The sequence below is a fragment of the Podarcis bocagei genome (assembly GCF_964188305.1).
Source record: "Podarcis bocagei genome assembly, chromosome: 3".
NCBI lineage: Eukaryota > Metazoa > Chordata > Lepidosauria > Squamata > Lacertidae > Podarcis > Podarcis bocagei.
Window position 1 is genome coordinate 1987109 of NC_138127.1, and position 18895 is coordinate 2006003.

Below are 18895 nucleotides of genomic sequence, written 5' to 3' on the forward strand. Positions count from 1 at the left end.
TTGCGGCACTCATCTTGCTTTATCAGCCGAGGGAGCCGGCATACAGCTTCTGGGTCATGTGGCCAGCATGACTAAGCCGCTTCTGGCAATCCAGAGCAGCACATGGAAACGCCATTTACCTTCCGGCTGGAGCGGTACCTATTTATCTACTTGCACTTGACATGCTTTTGAACTGCTAGGTTGGCAGGAGCTGGGACTGAGCCATGGGAGCTCACCCCATCGCGGGGATTCGAACCGCCGATCTTCTGATCGGCAAGTCCTAGGCTCTGTGGTTTAACCCACAGCGCCACCTGCGTAATGGATGAAGCAATGCAAATGCTGCTCCCCCCCTCCATAACTTTGGTAGATTTAAAGAGAACTGTGCATGGCTGCAGTACCAAGAAGCAAGCACTGTGCTTAACTCCACCCAAGCTCTGTATTGAGCTTCAATCTCTCAAAATGCTTTTTGCTCTTTAGCCAAAACAGCACCCAGTGTGGCTGCTTAATAAAAAGTAGGCTTAGATTTTTAAAGACAGGACACAAAATGAAGGAGGAAGGAAGTGGTGAAAGTGAGCTTGGCCAGCAGTTATTAAAGCTACAGCTCTTATAGCAAACAGCTGGAACTGAGACAATTCAGATAGCTTGCTGGAGTGGCGACTGACTTCTGAGGTGGAGGCAAAGGTCAGTGGTCTGTCAGCAAAGTCAGCAGAGCAATCTGCTTCTCCCCTTTCCCTCTGCTTTGCAGCCAGATGGAATGGCTTCAGCTTGGTAAGTGTTGACAAAGAGCCCAGAGCAGTTGTCTCTCAGTGGATCAGTAGCCGAAGGCACAGGAAGGCATGTTTTTAAATGGCTTGTGCAGATGTGTCGATGTCTGGCCCTTACTTTATTTAAAAAGACGGTTAGCTGAAGACCTGCAAGGCACAGCAACCTCTGAGCCTAAGTGATATGCTCCAGATTTAGCTCTCTTTTCTGAGCAAATATTTACAGCTGTAACTGTAAAAACAGGGAACGGAAACGTCAACGTTTGGCAATTTGCTTTGAGAATGTGCTGTTGTTTTGTTATGTACACTAGTCATCCACATCAGGATCCATAATGCTAAACTTGCCGAATTTCCATTGAGACTGATGTGACTGAAACAAAGGAGATGGGAAGCCTCCTATGTATTATTCAAGCCTGTTTCAATTATTTATTGAGTGCTCACTGGTAGGAAAGCTGCTTGGGTGCTACTCTGTGAAGAATAATGAATAACGATCCATTCATAGCATTTGGCCTTTGCTCCATTGCATATGCTTTAGTTTCAAAACAAGAGTGTTAATGGATTAACCAACACATGCAAAGAGAAATCATTAAGGATGCTGACAAAAATTAAAAATAAAATAAAATCCTGACTTGATTTTCTTTCCAGGTATGGGGATTAACTGATCTTGTGGTCAAGTAATATTTACAAGGCATAGTCACACTGAATCCCAAAGAAATCATCTTGCGATCACACAAAAGCAGCAAGATTCCTTTTGCATTGTGATCAAATCAGTGACAAGACATGCATGAGCTGTATTGATTGAATCAAAGTCAGCGCAAGTAGGAATTGCCTGATGCAATATGTGTATGCACTTTTGCTCATCTGTCTGAAGGGGGGAAGACGCAAATTGGAAATGGCAGCAAGCTGTACATGTAGCCATTCTGAAATTAATTATAGGAAATCTCCAAGATGTACAGGGAGGCAAACAAAGTAGATGGTGAGTCAGAGCCGGCGTATGGAACAATCACAGAATAGGGTGGCATGAGGACATCTAACCAGCCCAAGCAATTGTCTTCTGTATTGCATTGGAGACTGGGGGCTGGGGTCTTGCTTGAATAAGTTACATAGCATCTCTGGTACCAGAACAATTGTGTGGCCATCAAAGGAGCTGGGATCCTCACCCACCAACATCATTTTATTGTACTGTATTCAGCAGAGAATTGTGTGCCTTTGTTTTGCTCACCCCCACCCTTTGCAAACAGAATTTTATTTCTGTGAAGGAGGAAAGCATGTTTCCTTTGAAGAATAGGTATGATGATAAACACGATAATGAAGTCTATGCAGAGGACTGGATAAACTACTTGGAGGTGTTAAAAATACACTGTAAAGTAGAGCTATCACAGTTCAGTTGAGTGAGGGTCTTTCCTTAATGGAGAAATTGGGGATGTAACAGCAACAAGATTCTGATAGTGTAGGATTCAGGCTATTGGACAGGCACCCAATCTTAAGAGAAGGATTGCCACATTTTAAGAAAGACAAGATTTTAGTTCCTTCAATAGTAGCATGGATAATAATCATTATGGCAACCCTTCTATCACAGTGATGGAAGGATGGAAATACTAATAATATATTCTCCTGCTTCAGAACCATTAAATGAACAGAAGTCTTCACCTGCATGAAATATGTTTTCTCTGAGTCTGACACCATCTTTGTGAGGATCAAGAGCGGGCCTTTAGATTCTACAGGAATAAAATATTAACGGTGTACACTTGTCTTGAAGTATTGCTGTTGTGTAATGCAGTGCTTTGCTTTTCCTCTGTCTTGGTTATTCCTTCAGAACTAAAAAGAAACCACAACTTACTTGAACTTTCTTTCTTTCTTTCATCTTAAATTTGGATCATGCATGCACACTCATCACACAGTGACTTGTAACTAAATGTCTCATACGTAGGGCTGCCTCTGAAGACGGTGCAGAAACTTCAGCTGGTGCAGAATTCAGCGGCCAGGTTGCTCACCGGAGAAAGATGGTTTGAGCCTATTACACCGATCGTGGTCCGTCTGCACTGGCTACCAATTAGTTCCCGAGCCCTATTCAAAGTGCTGGTTTTGACCTACAAAGCCTTAAACGGCTCAGGACTGCAATACCTCAAGGGCCGCCTCTTTCCATATGAACCTACCCAGAGCCTGAGATCATCTTCTGAGGCCCTTCTTTGTGTGTCTCCTTCTCAAGAGGTCCGGAGGGTGGCAACATGAGAACGGGCCTTCTCTGCAGTGACTCCCCGTCTGTGGAATGCTCTCCCCAGGAAATTTTTCCTGGCACCTTCATTGTACAGTGGTACCTCAGGTTAAATACTTAATTCGTTCCAGAGGTCCGTTCTTAACCTGAAACTGTTCTTAACCTAAAGCACCACTTTAGCTAATGGGGCCTCCTGCTGCCGCCGCGCCACCAGAGCACAATTTCTGTTCTCACCCTGAAGCAAAGTTCTTAACATGAAGCACTATTTCTGGGTTAGTGGAGTCTGTAACCTGAAGCGTATGTAACCTGAGGTACCACTGTACACCTTTAGGCACCAGGCAAAAACGTTCCTTTTTAACCAGGCCTTTGGTCAATCTGATTGACATCTAATGTCCTTTTAAAATGTGTTGGGGGGGGGTTATTGGGTTGTTTTTGTTTTTATTATGTATTTTGTATTTTTATATTGTGATCTTATCCTGTGAACTACCCTGAAACCTGTGGGTATAGGGCGGTATACAAATTTAATTAATAACAACAACGATAATAATTTTAGATGGTTGTAACTTGCCCTGGGACCTGCTAGTGAAGGAGGGTAATAACATGAATAACATGAACGCAAGGGGTGATTTCTGGTTTTCCACTGTTCAGCAATATAGGATGACACTGAAAAGAAGGAGAGGGCTGCTGTGGAGCTGCAATGAATCACTTTGTGAATTTTCAAATACACAGAGCCCTTTCCATATCCTTTTGGTGTGTGGCATTTGAACCAAAGAGGCAGAGAGATAGATTAGATAGCTAATGCACAGGAACAATGGAAGCTTGAATATAAAGGAATAAATACCATTTTGCATACTTGTAAAAAGCTGAACATGGATTAAAAGCCATATAAGGAAACTTAGTAGTGTCAGTTGAGAGGAGTGTCAGTTGAGTGCTGGTGGTTGCTAGGTTGCGGAGGTCCTTGTGACACACCCTTCATTGTGACACCTCCCTCTGCTGGCTCCTTGGTCGCTAGGGCTCTAGAGGCATAGCAATCTCCTTTGGTTTGATCATTCAGCGAGTGAGAGAAAAAGTAGATGGAGATGTAAGTAGACTTTCTCATCAGCATCTGCATTCTGTGCTGGTAATGCTCCATGGCATTGTTAGGGAACATTTAAAAGATTAAGATGAGGAATAATTTAAAGGCTTCAGGCAGCCCTTCTGGGCATCTTTATGACTCCACCCACTGTTTTGTAACAGTGAAGATAAGTGACTGTAGCTTCTCACCATGGGAGCATTAAGCATGCCCTCTGGAGAGGGTAATATCTTGCATTGTCTTTCTCCCCTTCCTGCCTCCCAGGGTCCATCTTTCAAAGGACAGCCAAGGTACAAAATCCTTCAGCATGCTGATGTTCCTTCCATAGTAATATTAGTATGTGGTATTTGATGTTTCCCTTTTAAACATCCCTTCTCCACATTAAGCAAACCCATCTCTTTCAATGAGATGATGAGAATTGTCTTATAATTTCCAGAGGGTGCTATTCTGGCTACAGTATTCAAGCACTCTCTTTACAGGATACCCACAGGATGCCTAGGAAAGTGAATTCATCTTGAGCTTTGAGTTGTCAGTGCCCAAACCAGTTTAGGGATGTAGATCAGGAGAATGCTGTGAGTCCCATTTCTCACCTTTAGATGGGCCTTCTCTGCAGTGGCTCCCCATCTGTGGAATGCTCTCCCCAGGGAAGTTTGCCTGGTGCCTTCATTGGACACCTTTAGGCGGCAGGCAAAAACATTCCTTTTTAACCAGGGCTTGGGTTGACCTGATGGACATCCTAAACCCTTTTAAAATGTGGCTCTTTTTTGGGGGGGGGGTGTTGTTATTGTTCTGATTTTGATTTTATAGATTGTGATTTTATTCTGTGAACCGCCCTGAGACCTCCAAGTATAGGGCGGTATATAAATTCAATAAATAAATAAATAAATAAATAATAAATGAACAACTTCAAGGGCTGGTGTCACGTGATCATGCGTCTGATGAGGGCCCACATCTGAGCAGGAGAGCCACTGGCAGCAGCCCCCTGGACCATGTTCCTTCTTTTCCCATTGCCCGTGTTTGCTTACTCTCTTGCCTCCTGCTCTGGCTTAGGCAACTGCGGTGGTGGGGAGTGGTAGTAGTGGATGCTGCTTGTTTGCTGGTGTCAGGCTTTGGGGAATCGGCTTCTTCCCCCATGGCAGTAAATAAGAAGAGATCAAACGAATGGAAAGTCTTACCAGTTAGATTCTTTAATAATCACAGTGAGAGACAAAGAACCCATCTACCTAGAATGACAGTGCTCCCAATTAAGGCTCATACCCCCTCCATCCCTATTAATCTACATCACTCCTATGTCTTGTAATCTGAGCTTGTACCCTCTGCGCTTTCTGTTCTGAGCTCTTCTCAATCTTGGGGAGGGCGCTGGAGGAATGCTTTCCAAAAACTATGAATCTGTTAACCCTCTCTCTCCCAGTGTTTCTTCTCCTAGCTGTTCCCCATCCAGTATTTCCCAGCTTCTGCCTTCTGAACCATGCCCCTCTGCAAACCACTGTTCTAAATCTATACTGTCCTCCTGCTCCTGGGGAGATTCAGGAACAGGATCAGGATCAGGGGGAGGGGGTGGCTTCCACCATTCTTCCTCAGTGCAGCTCTCCTCAGCAATTTCCCTAACAGCTGGTTGGCTTTCTGCCTCACAAGTGGGAGCAGTGACAAGGAAGGCAAGGAGTAGCTGGGGGAAATGGGTGGGTTTCTGTCTTGTCCAAGAGCCCTCCAAAACCTGGAGTTGACACAAGCTACTTCTATTGAGGATCAGGCTGGAAAAGTGTGTATGCCATGCGGCATTTGTGCTGTATGATGTTTTTTCCCTATATGCAGAAGCCATCAGCTCATCACTGAGTGAGAAACATCATGCGTGAAGTCATCCAAAGCCTTTCTTATCTCCCTGCTGGGTGCTTTGGAGGGAGGATACATAAGACCAATAAAAAATATCAGTCTCATTTGGGGGAACAGTGAGGATGTCATCTGCTGCTGGAATTATATTTACTTTCGTTATCTAAATAATTAAGCATGTTCCTTGCGCAGCACTGTTGGTAGGGAGCCACTCGGCAGAGGGAATGTGACGGGTGGCATTTCGTTTTTCTCAGGAACCATATGCTGCTGGTGCTAAAAATGGCTCCTTCATATGCTCACACATCTTTCCTCTTCTTATGGCTGGTTACTTGCGCTCTCAGGCATGCGTCACACAAATCTCTAAAACGGGTTGGGGAATGTTTTGCATCTCAAGGGTCATATTCCTTTGTGTGCAAATTTCAGGGGGCTGCAGGGTCACGGTGAGCAGAGTGAGAGGCGAAATCTTGGTTCGACCAGATGACGTGGCTGGAGCAATGGTGGTGGCTGTTATATTTGTACAGTAGCCAGGGTTGCTGTATTTCAAACAGTGAAAATCCAGGCAGAAAGTTGGCAAAGTTGTTGAATTCTTTTTGGGGGGTGGTGGTGGTGAAGTTTTTAGTTTAGCGCAAAATCGCCATTTTGGAGCTATTTTTTTATGGGAAATCGGTAAAAACGACACTGCCAACATGGGCACCCGGATTTCCCCGGATATTTTCATTGATTTTCGCCCGGACTGCAGCATTATGTATGCAGTGGTACCTCAGGTTAAGTACTTAATTCGTTCTGGAGGTCTGTACTTAACCTGAAACCGTTCTTAACCTGAAGCACCATTTTAGCTAATGGGGCCTCCTGCTGCTGCCGCGCCGTCGGAGCACGATTTCTGTTCTCATCCTGAAGCAAAGTACTTAACCCAAGGTAATATTTCTGGGTTAGCGGAGTCTGTAACCTGAAGCATATGTAACCTGAAGTGCATGTAACAGTGAGGTAGCACTGCATGTCCAGAAAATTCCGGACCATTTCTGCGAGGAACTCAGGGTTGCATACAAAGTCCTTTTCTTCTCTTTTCTCTCCCCCCCAGCTGTTATGCTTATAAACATCCTGTGAGGTAGCTTAGGCTAAAATGCAGTAAAGTAAAGTGCTCAAGGTCAAGTGAATGTCAGGTCTGAATGGGATTTGAACCTGGGTCTGTCTAGTGCTAGTCCAACACTCTAACCAAAACACTGTCCTGTCTCTCACTACAATGGTTGCTCTTTTGGAGCAATGTGACTAGGTAAGTACTGTGGTCTAAACTACAGAGCCTAGGGCTTGCCGATCAGAAGGTCGGTTCGAATCCCCGCGATGGAGTGAGCTCCCATTGCTCGGTCCCTGCTCCTGCCCACCTAGCAGGTCAAAAGCACGTCAAAATGCAAGTAGATAAAAAGGTACCACTCCAGCGGGAAGGTAAACGGCATTTCCGTGCACTGCTCTGGTTCACCAGAAGCAGCTTAGTCATGCCCAGAAGCTGTTTGCAGACACACGCCGGCTCCCTCGGTCAGTAAAGCGAGATGAGCATCACAACCCCAGGGTAGTTCGTGACTGAACCTAATGGTCAGGGGTACCTTTACCTTACAACGGCTTGGCTTTGTTAAATGTCCCCCAAAACAACATAGCTAATAACCCTAAATATGTTATTCTTCCTCTGCCATTACCAATTTTTGCTTGTATAATGGATGATGTTGATCATATCAGAATGTATGACTTTTGCAAAGCACCACCAGCCATCGGTTCGTGCTGCCACCACTGCCTAACATTTTTCATAGTGCTAGCTGAGTGCCAGACAAAAATCCTTCTTCACAGGGGTGAGCAACTTGTTCCGTCCATGAAAAACATCTGCGGTACACGAGGATGATGAAATGTAAAGCATTTTCAAGTCCACATTGTTCGTGCCTAAAAATATTTCTCTTCTTCTGCAAAATCCTTGACGTGCTTTAGATGCTGTGACCTTTCTTTCGTGGGCGAATAACAGAACCCACAAAGCTTTGTTCAGCGTGAGCTTTAACTTGCTTCCCAGTATTCTGAGGGATAAATAGCCTGGCAGTTAGCCCTTAAAACCTAAAACACGAAGCAAATGCTCTTCGTTTGATTGGCAGGATTAATTAAGCCATTAACCACTGATCATAAAAAGTGTGGATTTCAATTAGAGCTTAATTGTTGCCATCCTTAGGAAAGAGTAATCAATGCAGCTGAAACTGGGGGAGTCACTCTCAGACAATGGGTATGAATCTTCAGTCTTCTGGTTTTAGGCACCGAAGGAAGCTTTTCAACCTATAAATTATTTGTGTTCAAGGAAGTACAAGATATCCTTACAGCAACCAGGCAAGGAGGTATAAGCATGCAGAGGCTGAGGGAGGTGCTTGAGAAATGAAGGCTGGGCATCCATCTCTCCAACAATTTAGCTGCCAGGGTTGCCACCAGTCAAGAAACCGGCAATGGTACGAATTAAAGTCTACGAAGATCAGACCAAATCTGTTGGATCAGACAAAAGATCCATTGAATCTAGCTTCCCATCACCCACAGTGGACAGGCAAATACTTTCAGTCAGCTTTCCTGCTGCTGCTACCGAAATGATTGACATTGAGTGACATTTTGCCTCTGAAACTTAGTGATTATGGTTAATAATAATTTTAAAAATCCACACTTTTGTCTGTTGGCAAGAGGCCTTTTGAAGCCATGTAAGCTGATCAGCTGTTTAGCAGAAGGTGCTGAGTTTTGTTCTCTCTGCTTCCATCATCCACTGAGAAGCTGATTTGTGACATCACTGATGGTCCATCAGAGGCTACATGAATGCCTTCCTGGCAGCTGCAAAAAAGTCCCATTCACACCATGCATTCTACCAATTTAACAGATGCGGCTTCCTCTAAGGAATCCTGGGAGCTGTAGTTTGTTGTGAAGCTATAGTTCCCAGCACCCTTGGCAAACTGCATTTCCCAGGATGCCATGACTGTTGAAGTGGCCAAAGAGTTCTTTAAATGTAATGTGTGATAAAGCTGAATCAAGACTTCTGTGTCGTGTTATTTTTAAGGATTTCTCATCGTGTTGGGCCTTAGCTCTTGTGGGAACTTTGGCCTTCCAGATGTTGCTGAACTACAACTCCCATCAGCCCCAGCAAGCATGGACAATGGCCAGGGATGATGTGAATTGTAGTTTAGTCACATCTGGAGGACTAAAGTTCCCCCACACCTGCTGTAAGGCCATCTGTTTTTAAGAAAATATACAAAAATATAGAGTACTAATATAGAAATGACTAAAGTAATTAGTACCAATTAACTCATTAGTACCGTTGCCTAAAGGACGCGGGTGGCGCTGTGGGTTAAACTACAGAGCCTAGGGCTTGCCGATCAGAAGGTCAGCGGTTCGAATCCCCACGACAGAGTGAGCTCCCGTTACTTGGTCCTTCCTCCTGCCAACCTAGCAGTTCGAAAGCACTTCAAAGTGCAAGTAGATAAATAGGTACCGCTCTGGCGGGAAGATAAATGGCGTTTCTGTGCGCTGCTCTGGTTCACCAGAAGCGGCTTATTCATGCTGGCCACATGACCTGGAAGCTCCCTCGGCCAATAAAGCGAGATGAGCGCCGCAACCCCAGAGTCAGCCACAACTGGACCTAATGGTCAGGGGTCCCTTTACCTTTACCTTTACCTTTGCCGTTGCCTATCCCTTTCTGAGTATAGCAAGTTGCTACTTTTTGATTATTCAACAGGTTTATTGAAATCAAGCATGTATGAATTACTAACTGAAACTTGTCTTTAGAAATGTTGTTGTTGTTGTTTAGTCGTTTAGTCGTGTCCGACTCTTCGTGACCCCATGGACCAGAGCATGCCAGGCACTCCTGTCTAATATTACATAAGGCCAAAGAGGAATTTGTAAGCTGCAACAGCTTTTATTTTAGGATTATACCTAGAAGAACAAGACCTTTAAAGAGGAGGATTTCTGTTTTCAAAAGAAATTAGAAGGCCAGTGAAATAGACAGAAATGCTAACTAAAATGGCTTCTGTGGCTTTTCAGACATGCCAGAAAGGTGTGACAATGCATCGTTCAAGGTTAATCGTTTTGTAGAATCACAGGCAATCATGTTACACCCTGTCTTCCACTTTTCTCATTGTGCAGAAAAGATCAGAAGTGTTCTGTTAGGAACTAGCCAAATAGGTCACAGTCCTTTTTTATTGTTGTAATTTGAAAGAGGGTAGCACGATAACACCGATAAAAATGGGGTTGAAAATGCAGATGAGTCGCTAACCAGGCGGTTATGAATTATTCTGAGCAAGAAATAGCATGGAGACGTGCGGTGCAATTGAAAATGTTCCATAAGAGCAGCCTCAGTGAGGAGGAATATATGTGCCATTTATCTCAGACTTAGCAGTCTGGCTGAATTGCAGGGTCCCTCGGTAGACAGGGTATTTTTTCAGCAGCCATCTAAATAGCTGAAATCCAAAAGAGACTGGCTTAGAGTGGGTTCATGCAACTGTTTTTCCTAGTACAAGTTGAGAAAGATAGATCCTGTAAATGCAGAGCAACATTCCTCAACCTGATGCCATCCAAATGTTTATATTAGTCTGAATATTAGTCCAGGCTTTCTGGGACTGATGGGAACCGAAGCCCAAAACATCTGGAGATCACAAGGTTGGGGGAGGCTGTCATAGAGCAAAAGAACCTCTCTTTGTACAGATAACTCGTTTCTTTCTGCGGGGGGGTGGGGTACTATTTTCTAATAATAATAATAATAATAATAATAATAATAATAATAATAATAATATTTATACCCTGCCCATCTGGCTGAGTTTCCCCAGCCACTCTGGGCAGCTCCCAATCAGTGTTAAAAACAGTACAGCGTTAAATATTAAAAACTTCCCTGAACAGGACTGCCTCCAGATGTCTTTTAAAGATAGGATACAGTGGTGCCTCGCAAGACGAAAAGAATCCGTTTCGCGAGTCTCTTCGTCTTGCGGTTTTTTCGTCTTGTGAAGCAAGCCCATTAGCGGCTTAGCGGCTTAGCGCTATTAGCGGCTTAGCGGGCTAAGCGGATCAGCTGATAAGCGGCTTAGCGGCTTAGTTGATCAGCTGTTAAGCGGCTTAGCGGATCAGCTGATAAGCGGCTTAGCAGATCAGCTGTTAAGCGGCTTAGCGGCTTAGGATCAGCTGATAAGCGGCTTAGTGGCTTGGGAAAAAGGGAGGGGGAAGGAAAAAAAACCCGCAGGAACTCGCAAGACATTTTTGTCTTGCGAAGCAAGCCCATAGGAAATTCGTTTTGTGAAGCACCTCCAAAACGGAAAACCCTTTCGTCTAGCGGGTTTTCCGTCTTGCGAGGCATTCGTCTTGTGGGGCACCACTGTAGATACTTATTTCCTTCACATCTGAAGGAAGGGTGTTCCACAGGGTGGACACCACTACCGAGAAAGCCCTCTGTCTGGTTCCCTGTAACCTCACTTCTTGAATGAGGGAACCGCCAGAAGGCCCTCGGCACTGGATCTCAGTGTCCGGGCTGAACGATGGGGGTGGAGACGCTCCTTCAGATATACAGGACCGAGGCCGTTTAGGGCTTTAAGGGTCAGCACCAACACTTTGAATTGTGCTCGGAAACATACTGGGAGCCAATGAAGATTTCTCAGGACCGGTGTTATGTGGTCTTGGTGGCCACTCCCAGTCACCAGTCTTGCTGCCGCATTCTGGATTAATTGCAGTTTCTGAGACACCTTCAAAGGTAGCCCCAGGTAGAGCGCATTGCAGTAGTCCAAGCAGGAGATAACTAGAGCATGCACCACTCTGGCAAGACAGTCCGTGGGCAGGTAGGGTCTCAGCCGGCGTACCAGGTGGAGCTGGTAGACAGCCGCCCTGGACACAGAATTAACCTGCCCCTCAATGGACAGCTGTGTGTCCAAAATGACTCCCAGGCTGTGCACGTGAATGTTTTCAGTTACAATGTTTAGTGCCAATCTCCACCTCCATGGACCACTTAAAAGTCACTGAGGGTCTTGGCAGACCGCTTAATGATTTTACTGCCTGTTGCAGCAGTTGTGATATGCTGTTTGGTTTTCGATTGCTTCTTTTGTTTCTTGCGCTGTATCTGATTGTATCACAATTTGAATCCCATAGAATTAAAACAAAAATATTATTGTTGCTATGGTTTTTGTTGTAGATGTCTTTTGCGGTTGTTGTCTGTATCAAAAAAATGATTAAATAAATTAAAACAAAACAAAACAAAAATACAATATAAGAAGTAAAAGAAGGAATGAAAATATAATTAACGGTCAATATTAATATTTAGTGTAGACACACTGTGGACCACTTGTATGAAGCACATGGATGGCTGCTGGTCTTCAGACCACAGTTTGGGAACCCCCTGAATTCCTGGTAGTGGTGCCTGCCCTGTGGAACGCCCTCCCAAGGCGTTGTGTTGTAAATTGTGATTTTAATTCTGTTGGGAGCTGCCCAGAGTGGCTGGGGAAACCAGATGGGCAGGATATATTATTATTATTATTACTATTATTATTATTATTATTATTATTATTATTATTATTATTATTACTATTACTATTATTATTATTACTATTATTACTATTATTATTATTATTATTACATAATCATAAAAACCCAAAGGCAGTACCCAGCCGTCAGGTCATCAGTGCTGAAGTAAGTTTCAGCTGCCAGGCTGGCTAATTTCTGTACATGCAATGGGGAGAATGACATCTTGCCCATTGCCTCAGGCTGTAAAATATATTGGGCTGGCCCTCTTCACTAAGAAGAAGATAGTAAAGATTTATTGCATTTCTTATGGCATTTGACTGGATGCTTATGACATTTGACTTTGTTTACAAATATGGACACTGAGCAGAGGTGGAGGCACACAGCTTAATTGCTTCCTCACCTCAGAGAGATGGAGAGATTCTGCATTCCTAGATGCCTTTTTATTGAGTTCACATAACTCAAAACTCAACTCTGTCTGTGCCTCTTCCCATCTGAAGGCAACCCTGTATCGGGAATTTTTTTCTGTCTAATGTTTTGCCATTTTTTACGTGTTGTAAGTTGCCCAGAGCGGCTGGGGAAACCCAGCCAGATGGGGAGGGTACAAATAATAAAATTATTTTAATTATTATTATTATTATTATTATTATTATTATTATTATTATTATTATCTCAAACTATTTATTTTTGGTCATTCCTTTCCACAAACACAGACTGTCATTGCATCATATTTAATTGTGGGCAGCAAGTGGGTGGGAGAGATGGTAATCCAACTACTCTGAGTAGATTTACTAGATCCTCTATAATAATTTCCTGCAATTCCCCTAACAATAGATATAGCAGGCATATTTTGCCATGTGACTACAGAGGAACTCCAAGCTGTGAAGGGGGCACACTGAACAGCAGATTTAATTCCACATCTTTTGCGTGAAAATTGAACAGCGTGTCCAAGCAGCAACGGCCACCTTTTGTGTGGACTTTTTCCTCGCTCAAACGAATGTTCTCATTCCTGCATGCTAGTCTTGCACAGAAGCAGGGAGAATGCATGACCTCATCACCTCCATCAGTCCCAACTTGGGCTTTAAAAATTGCAATGGGGTGGTGACGCATTTTCCCAGTCTCTCATTATGAAAAGGTAAAACCCTTGTCAACACTTCTTTCCATCTGAGGAAATTGTTGAGAGCCACGCTGAATGTCCAGTTTTCACAGGCATCTAGCTGTGTTTTGTGAGCGGAACGAAAAAGTTTTCAGATTTATGTTCAGTGCTGGGCAGACCTGGCTCCCAATGATCTGTAACATTCAAGGTGTCCTGTGGGATCCATGTACTAATTTTTTTTTATGACCAATAGAGCGGGATAGAGGAGGATTTCATTTCCTTTGGTGGAAAATCAAAACAGCCCATGCCATGCAAGATTTACTGTATTTTCCCATCTTTAAGACACCCCCATGTATAAGACACCCCCTATTTTTGGAGACTCAGATTTAAGAAAAAGGGGGTAGATGGCCCTCTAATTTTTGACATTATTTTTTAGGAAGAAAACCTAGTCTTATACACGAAAAAATACGGTATATATCGCCATATTTCTAGCATAGTCAGGAACTAGGTATTCGTTTAAAAGCAAAATTCTAACTGATTTAGACTTTTATGGGCTTTCCTTGCCTTTCTTTAATTTTTTAATTTTAGATTGTAAGCTCCTCAAGGCAGGGTCGTAACATTTTCTTCTGCGTTTGTGAAGCAAAATGTACACGGATGGTACTATATCCATAACCATAATTTGCTGTGGAGATGTAGAAGCAGGCTGCTGTTTATGTTGCCACAGCTACACATGCACAAGTGTGATATTCTTGCCTGAAGACTCAATTTGGTCTTAATGATATTAGTTTTATTGCTTCCCCCTCTGGGTTATAATATGCAGGACTCTTTGAGGGATTGAATGCTCTGCTCTGGAAGTAGAGAATGCTTCTCAACCCAAGAGCTTTATTCCCTTCAGGACGGCCCCTAAACAACCCAGGGGCAGACTTTTGTAATATAGCACCCTGTGCAAGGCAAAAAAATTGGATCTTCTCAATTATGGGTCATCTCAATTTTCTACTCCCTTGGCACAGTGCCCTGTGTGTGGGAAGTTCCAATACCACCCTAAATCTGGTGCTGTGCAACCGCATGCCATTTGTGGGTGGGGCCAGAGACAAAATTGGTAAAACAACAAATGTTATCTTTGCCTTTGTGCATTAGGCTAGCTTCTGTACGTACAGTGGTACCTTGGTTCTCGAATGGCTAAGTTGCCAAGCAAATTGGCTCCCGAATGCTGCAAACCCAGAAGTAAATGTTCTGGTTCATAGCTGTCAACCTTCCCTTTTTTTGCGGGAAATTCCCTTATTCCAGCGCCGTTTGCCGCTGCTTCCCACTGCTATCCCAGATTGTTAGATAACCCGTAGACTGTCCCTGGGACAGGTGAGGCTGCTGATCCCTTATCTTCAAATCTGAAAGCTGACAGCTATGTTCTGGTTTGCGAATGTTTTTCAGAAGCTGAACATCCCACACAGCTTCTGCCTGAGTGCAGGAAGCTCCTGCAGCCAATCGGAAGTCGTGCCTTGGTTTTTGAACAGTTTTGGGAGTCGAATGAACTCCCAGAATGCATTAAGTCGAGAACCAAGCTACCACTGTACTCATAAATTCCTCTTTATTCTCCTCCACCCCACCCAGATCACTGGGCAAGAGGCATGATCAGAATTCAAGGTCAACGTTCCAGCCAGGCAAAAACACAGAAGGAGTGTTCAAAGCAGGGTCATTGAGGGTCATGGCCTACGGGGAAGTGTGAGGAGCATCCTAAGGACAGATCCCATAGGTCTAAGGTTGCCCAGCCCCATTTGACCCATTGTTTATAGAGATTGTATTGTAGATTATCATGATGGTCAGTACGAGCATGTTATCTAATACTTAACTGTTCAAAATCTTCCCCAGCTACCCTTTGTAGAGGATGGGTACCATTTTTTCCACAACGGGATGTCCAAGGGGCGGAGGCGACGCAGTCTTCAGCACCAGCTTCGCTTAGAAAAAGACCCCAGGGTAAGTTGTCTCTTAATGGTTTTCCATCTTATAGCTACAATCTGAAATCAAACGTTTGACATGTGGTATAAGGCAGTGAAAGACTTTCCAAAGCCTTGACAAGCCACTGCCAATTTGAATGGATGGGTTAGAGTTAGGCAATTGGCCCATCAATATAAGGCAGCTTTACATGAAAAATTTGGCATCACTTCCACGTGGTGGGAATATTACCCTACATGTCAAATTCATGAATTATAGGGACAGAACTACCTAAATTGTATAGAAATTTATTTACGTATGCGACTACAGCAGCAAGAATGTTACTTGCCCCAAAGTGGAAAGTTCCAGCAAAGGAAGAATGGATACAAAAACTTATGGAATATGCAGAAATGGCAAAACTTACCGGAAGAATAAGAAATCAAGCTAGCGAACGTTTTATAAAAGAATGAAAATGGCTTATTGAATATTTACAGATGAATTGTAAACAGATAAAAACATTAGCAGGATTAGTGTAATAACCTGCAGTTTATAAGAGTACATATTTAGATTAGATAATTAAATGAGCAAATTAAATGAAGTTGGATATGCATCAGACATTAAAAAATAAATTTTAGAAACTGCAGAAAGGAGGAAGGAAGTCAAATTTTGGAATGTCAAATTGATTGTAAAACTAATAAAATGTATAAATTTGAAAAGTATAAATAAAAAACTAAAAAATAACAATTCAGGAAATCTTCTCCGCGATCCATAACAACTTCATCTTTGTAAATATCCTCTTTCGTTTATGACGTTGATATCCTTCCTTTCCCTCCAAGGAGCTCAAGGCAACTTTCACAGTTATCCTTTCCTCCATTTTAACCTCACGACAAGCTTGCGAGGATGGTTCTGTTGAGAGATGGCCAGGGGTCATCCACTGAGCTGCATGACTGAGTGGGGCATTGGACTTGCATCTCTCCAGCCTAACACTGCAACCACTGCACCACATTGGCTCAGATTGTCTTGGTCTAAGAAAGCTGCCCTTTAATTGTGGTCATCTTGACAGTCTTAAGTAATTATTTCTACAAAGGTTCAAGCTGCCTAATGCTACACAATAACAAGATGATACTCCCTGGTATTGTCCCATTGTCAGAATGGGTCACTCAGAGACAGAATGGGTCATTAATGGGTTTGGAATCCTTAATAGGATGGTTCTGAGGGTCATCAGTAAGCCAACTGCTACTCCAATTAAACACTTCCATGTGTATGAATTGTTCCATGAGTCCAGAATGCAGAATGCTCATGGGTGTGGAAGATCTCTATTGTCAAGAGAACTGGGTTTATACTAAAATACCTTCCATAGAGTACAGAGGTACCTCGGGTTACAGACGCTTCCAGTTACAGACACCGCTAACCCAGAAATAGTACCTTGGGTTAAGAACTTTGCTTCAGGATGAGAACAGAAATCGTGTGGCGGTAGTGGGAGGCCCCATTAGCTAAAGTGGTACCTCAGGTTAAGAACAGTTTCAGGTTAAGAATGGACCTCCAGAACGAATTAAGTTCTTAACCCGAGGTACCACTGTGGATCTGAAGACTCACTACTCTCTTTCCCTGGGAATGAACTTGTGTAAAGGAGTTGAGAGTGAATTGTGAAGAGTACCTCAGCGTAGCATTTGCCCCTTAGAGGATCTCCCAAACAGGAGCCATTGATTCTGTTTTCACATACCCGTTTTTCTTTCGTAACAATTTACTGTTTCATTATTACTTGGTCATCCGTTTAAAGATTAGATTTGAGCACAAATAAATTAATCAATTCCAGAAAAAGGAAAGCCACAGGTGAAGCCAAATATTCTCATGTATGGTTATTTATGTTACGTCATTCAAGATCCAGAGCTGATCTTTATTGCATAAGTTCTGGTGTCTGCAACTTGATCTGCATATGTTCTCACAGATTAGTTCTCTCCTTTGAATTGTATAATTTGAACAATCATAGAATCATAGAATTGTAGAGTTGGAAGAGACCACAAGGATCATCTAATCAACCCCATGCAATGGCAGAATCTTTTGCCCAACAGGGAGCTTGAACCCACAACCAGGAGATTTTTAATCTCCTCTGACCAACTGCTCTACCAGCCTAAGCCCCTGGCAGTCAATTAAATTCATTAATTCCAGATAAAGGAAAGCCACAGATAAATTGGATTAAATGCAGGTATGCTTGATAGCAACAGGGTATGTTTTAATGAAGCCTGCATCCTTTCCCAAGAACATATACAATTTCAAGATTGAAAAATAAATATAAAATTGTACCAGGTTTTTTTTTTACCCCTCTTCAGAGACAGACTGAAATATCTCTGAGGAGGTCAGGGATATAATAGCTGGAATAATAATAATAATAATAATAATAATAATAATAATAATAATAATAATAATGATTTATTTATACCCCGCCCATCTGGCTGGGCTTCCCCAGCCACTCTGGGCGGCTTCCAAAAGAATATTAAAATACTATAATACATCAAACATTAAAAGCTTCCCGAAACAGGGCTGCCTTCAGATGTCTTCTAAAAGCCTGGTAGTTGTTGTTCTCTTTGACATCTGGTGGGAGGGTGTTCCACAGGGAAGGCGCCACTACCGAGAAGGCCCTCTGCCTGGTTCCCTGTAACTTGGCTTCTCGCAGTGAGGGAACTACCAGAAGGCCCTCGGTGCTGGACCTCAGTGTCCGGATAGAACGATGGGGGTAGAGACGCTCCTTCAGGAATAGTGAGTTTGTCGGATCTCTGTGAGTTTGAGACTTAGAAATTTTTCTCTTGCATTTCTTCCAACACAATTGCGTGGAGAAGAAGAAAGCATAAAATAAATGATGCGTACAGAGAAAAGGTCTGTAGGGCCATGATGGAACTGGATTCATAATTTACACATGGGAAGAAAAAGAAAAGGAAGCTAATAATCAGTGCCGAAGCTGAAACAGGGAATAAATGAAGGCTAGAAAGTTACACTATTGCACTTCTTCAGCAGCAAGGCACAATGAGACCCGGCCTGCATAGCACTGATTTATACAGCTTTAATATTGGACTAGACAGGAGAAGATAATTCCATTCCTTTTACAATAACCAAAAGCCATTATTGGAGGCGAAGAGCTAAATATCACCTGGCATTTCTATTCCTGTGAGGAGTTAGAGAAAATGAAAATACAACAAAATACACAAAGAACCACCAGCTTCCGTAGAGGATTCTTAACAAGAGTGGTTTTCTGTTGCTCCAGGCCATTTGATCCTGTATGCTACAAGATCAATGGTTCATTTTCTTCCTTGGCTTGTCCATTACTGGTGTGCCTCCTCCTGCGCCTTTTCTCCAAATTTCTTTTCCAGGAAACCCACAATGACCCAGCTGCTCTGCCTGAAAATGTATCATAACTAAAAAGCTACAGTTCCAAAGACCTCCTCTTGCCCAATGGATCTTGATGGAGCTGTGTGGCCCAGAGTGCATCTAATGTCTCTAGGGCAGGGGGAGAAATAATAATAATA

At 43.1% G+C, this 18895-nt stretch overlaps 1 protein-coding gene across 1 annotated transcript in view; it reads left to right on the plus strand.

Annotated features, from left to right (window-relative positions):
* The window catches only part of PCSK2 (proprotein convertase subtilisin/kexin type 2), a 137466-nt gene that overhangs the window by 15351 nt on the left and 103220 nt on the right, over positions 1-18895 (plus strand). The window contains exon 2 of the mRNA XM_081189108.1: positions 15312-15416. Coding sequence (XP_081045234.1) covers positions 15312-15416 — 105 coding nt within the window. The remainder of the gene's footprint in view (positions 1-15311; positions 15417-18895) is intronic.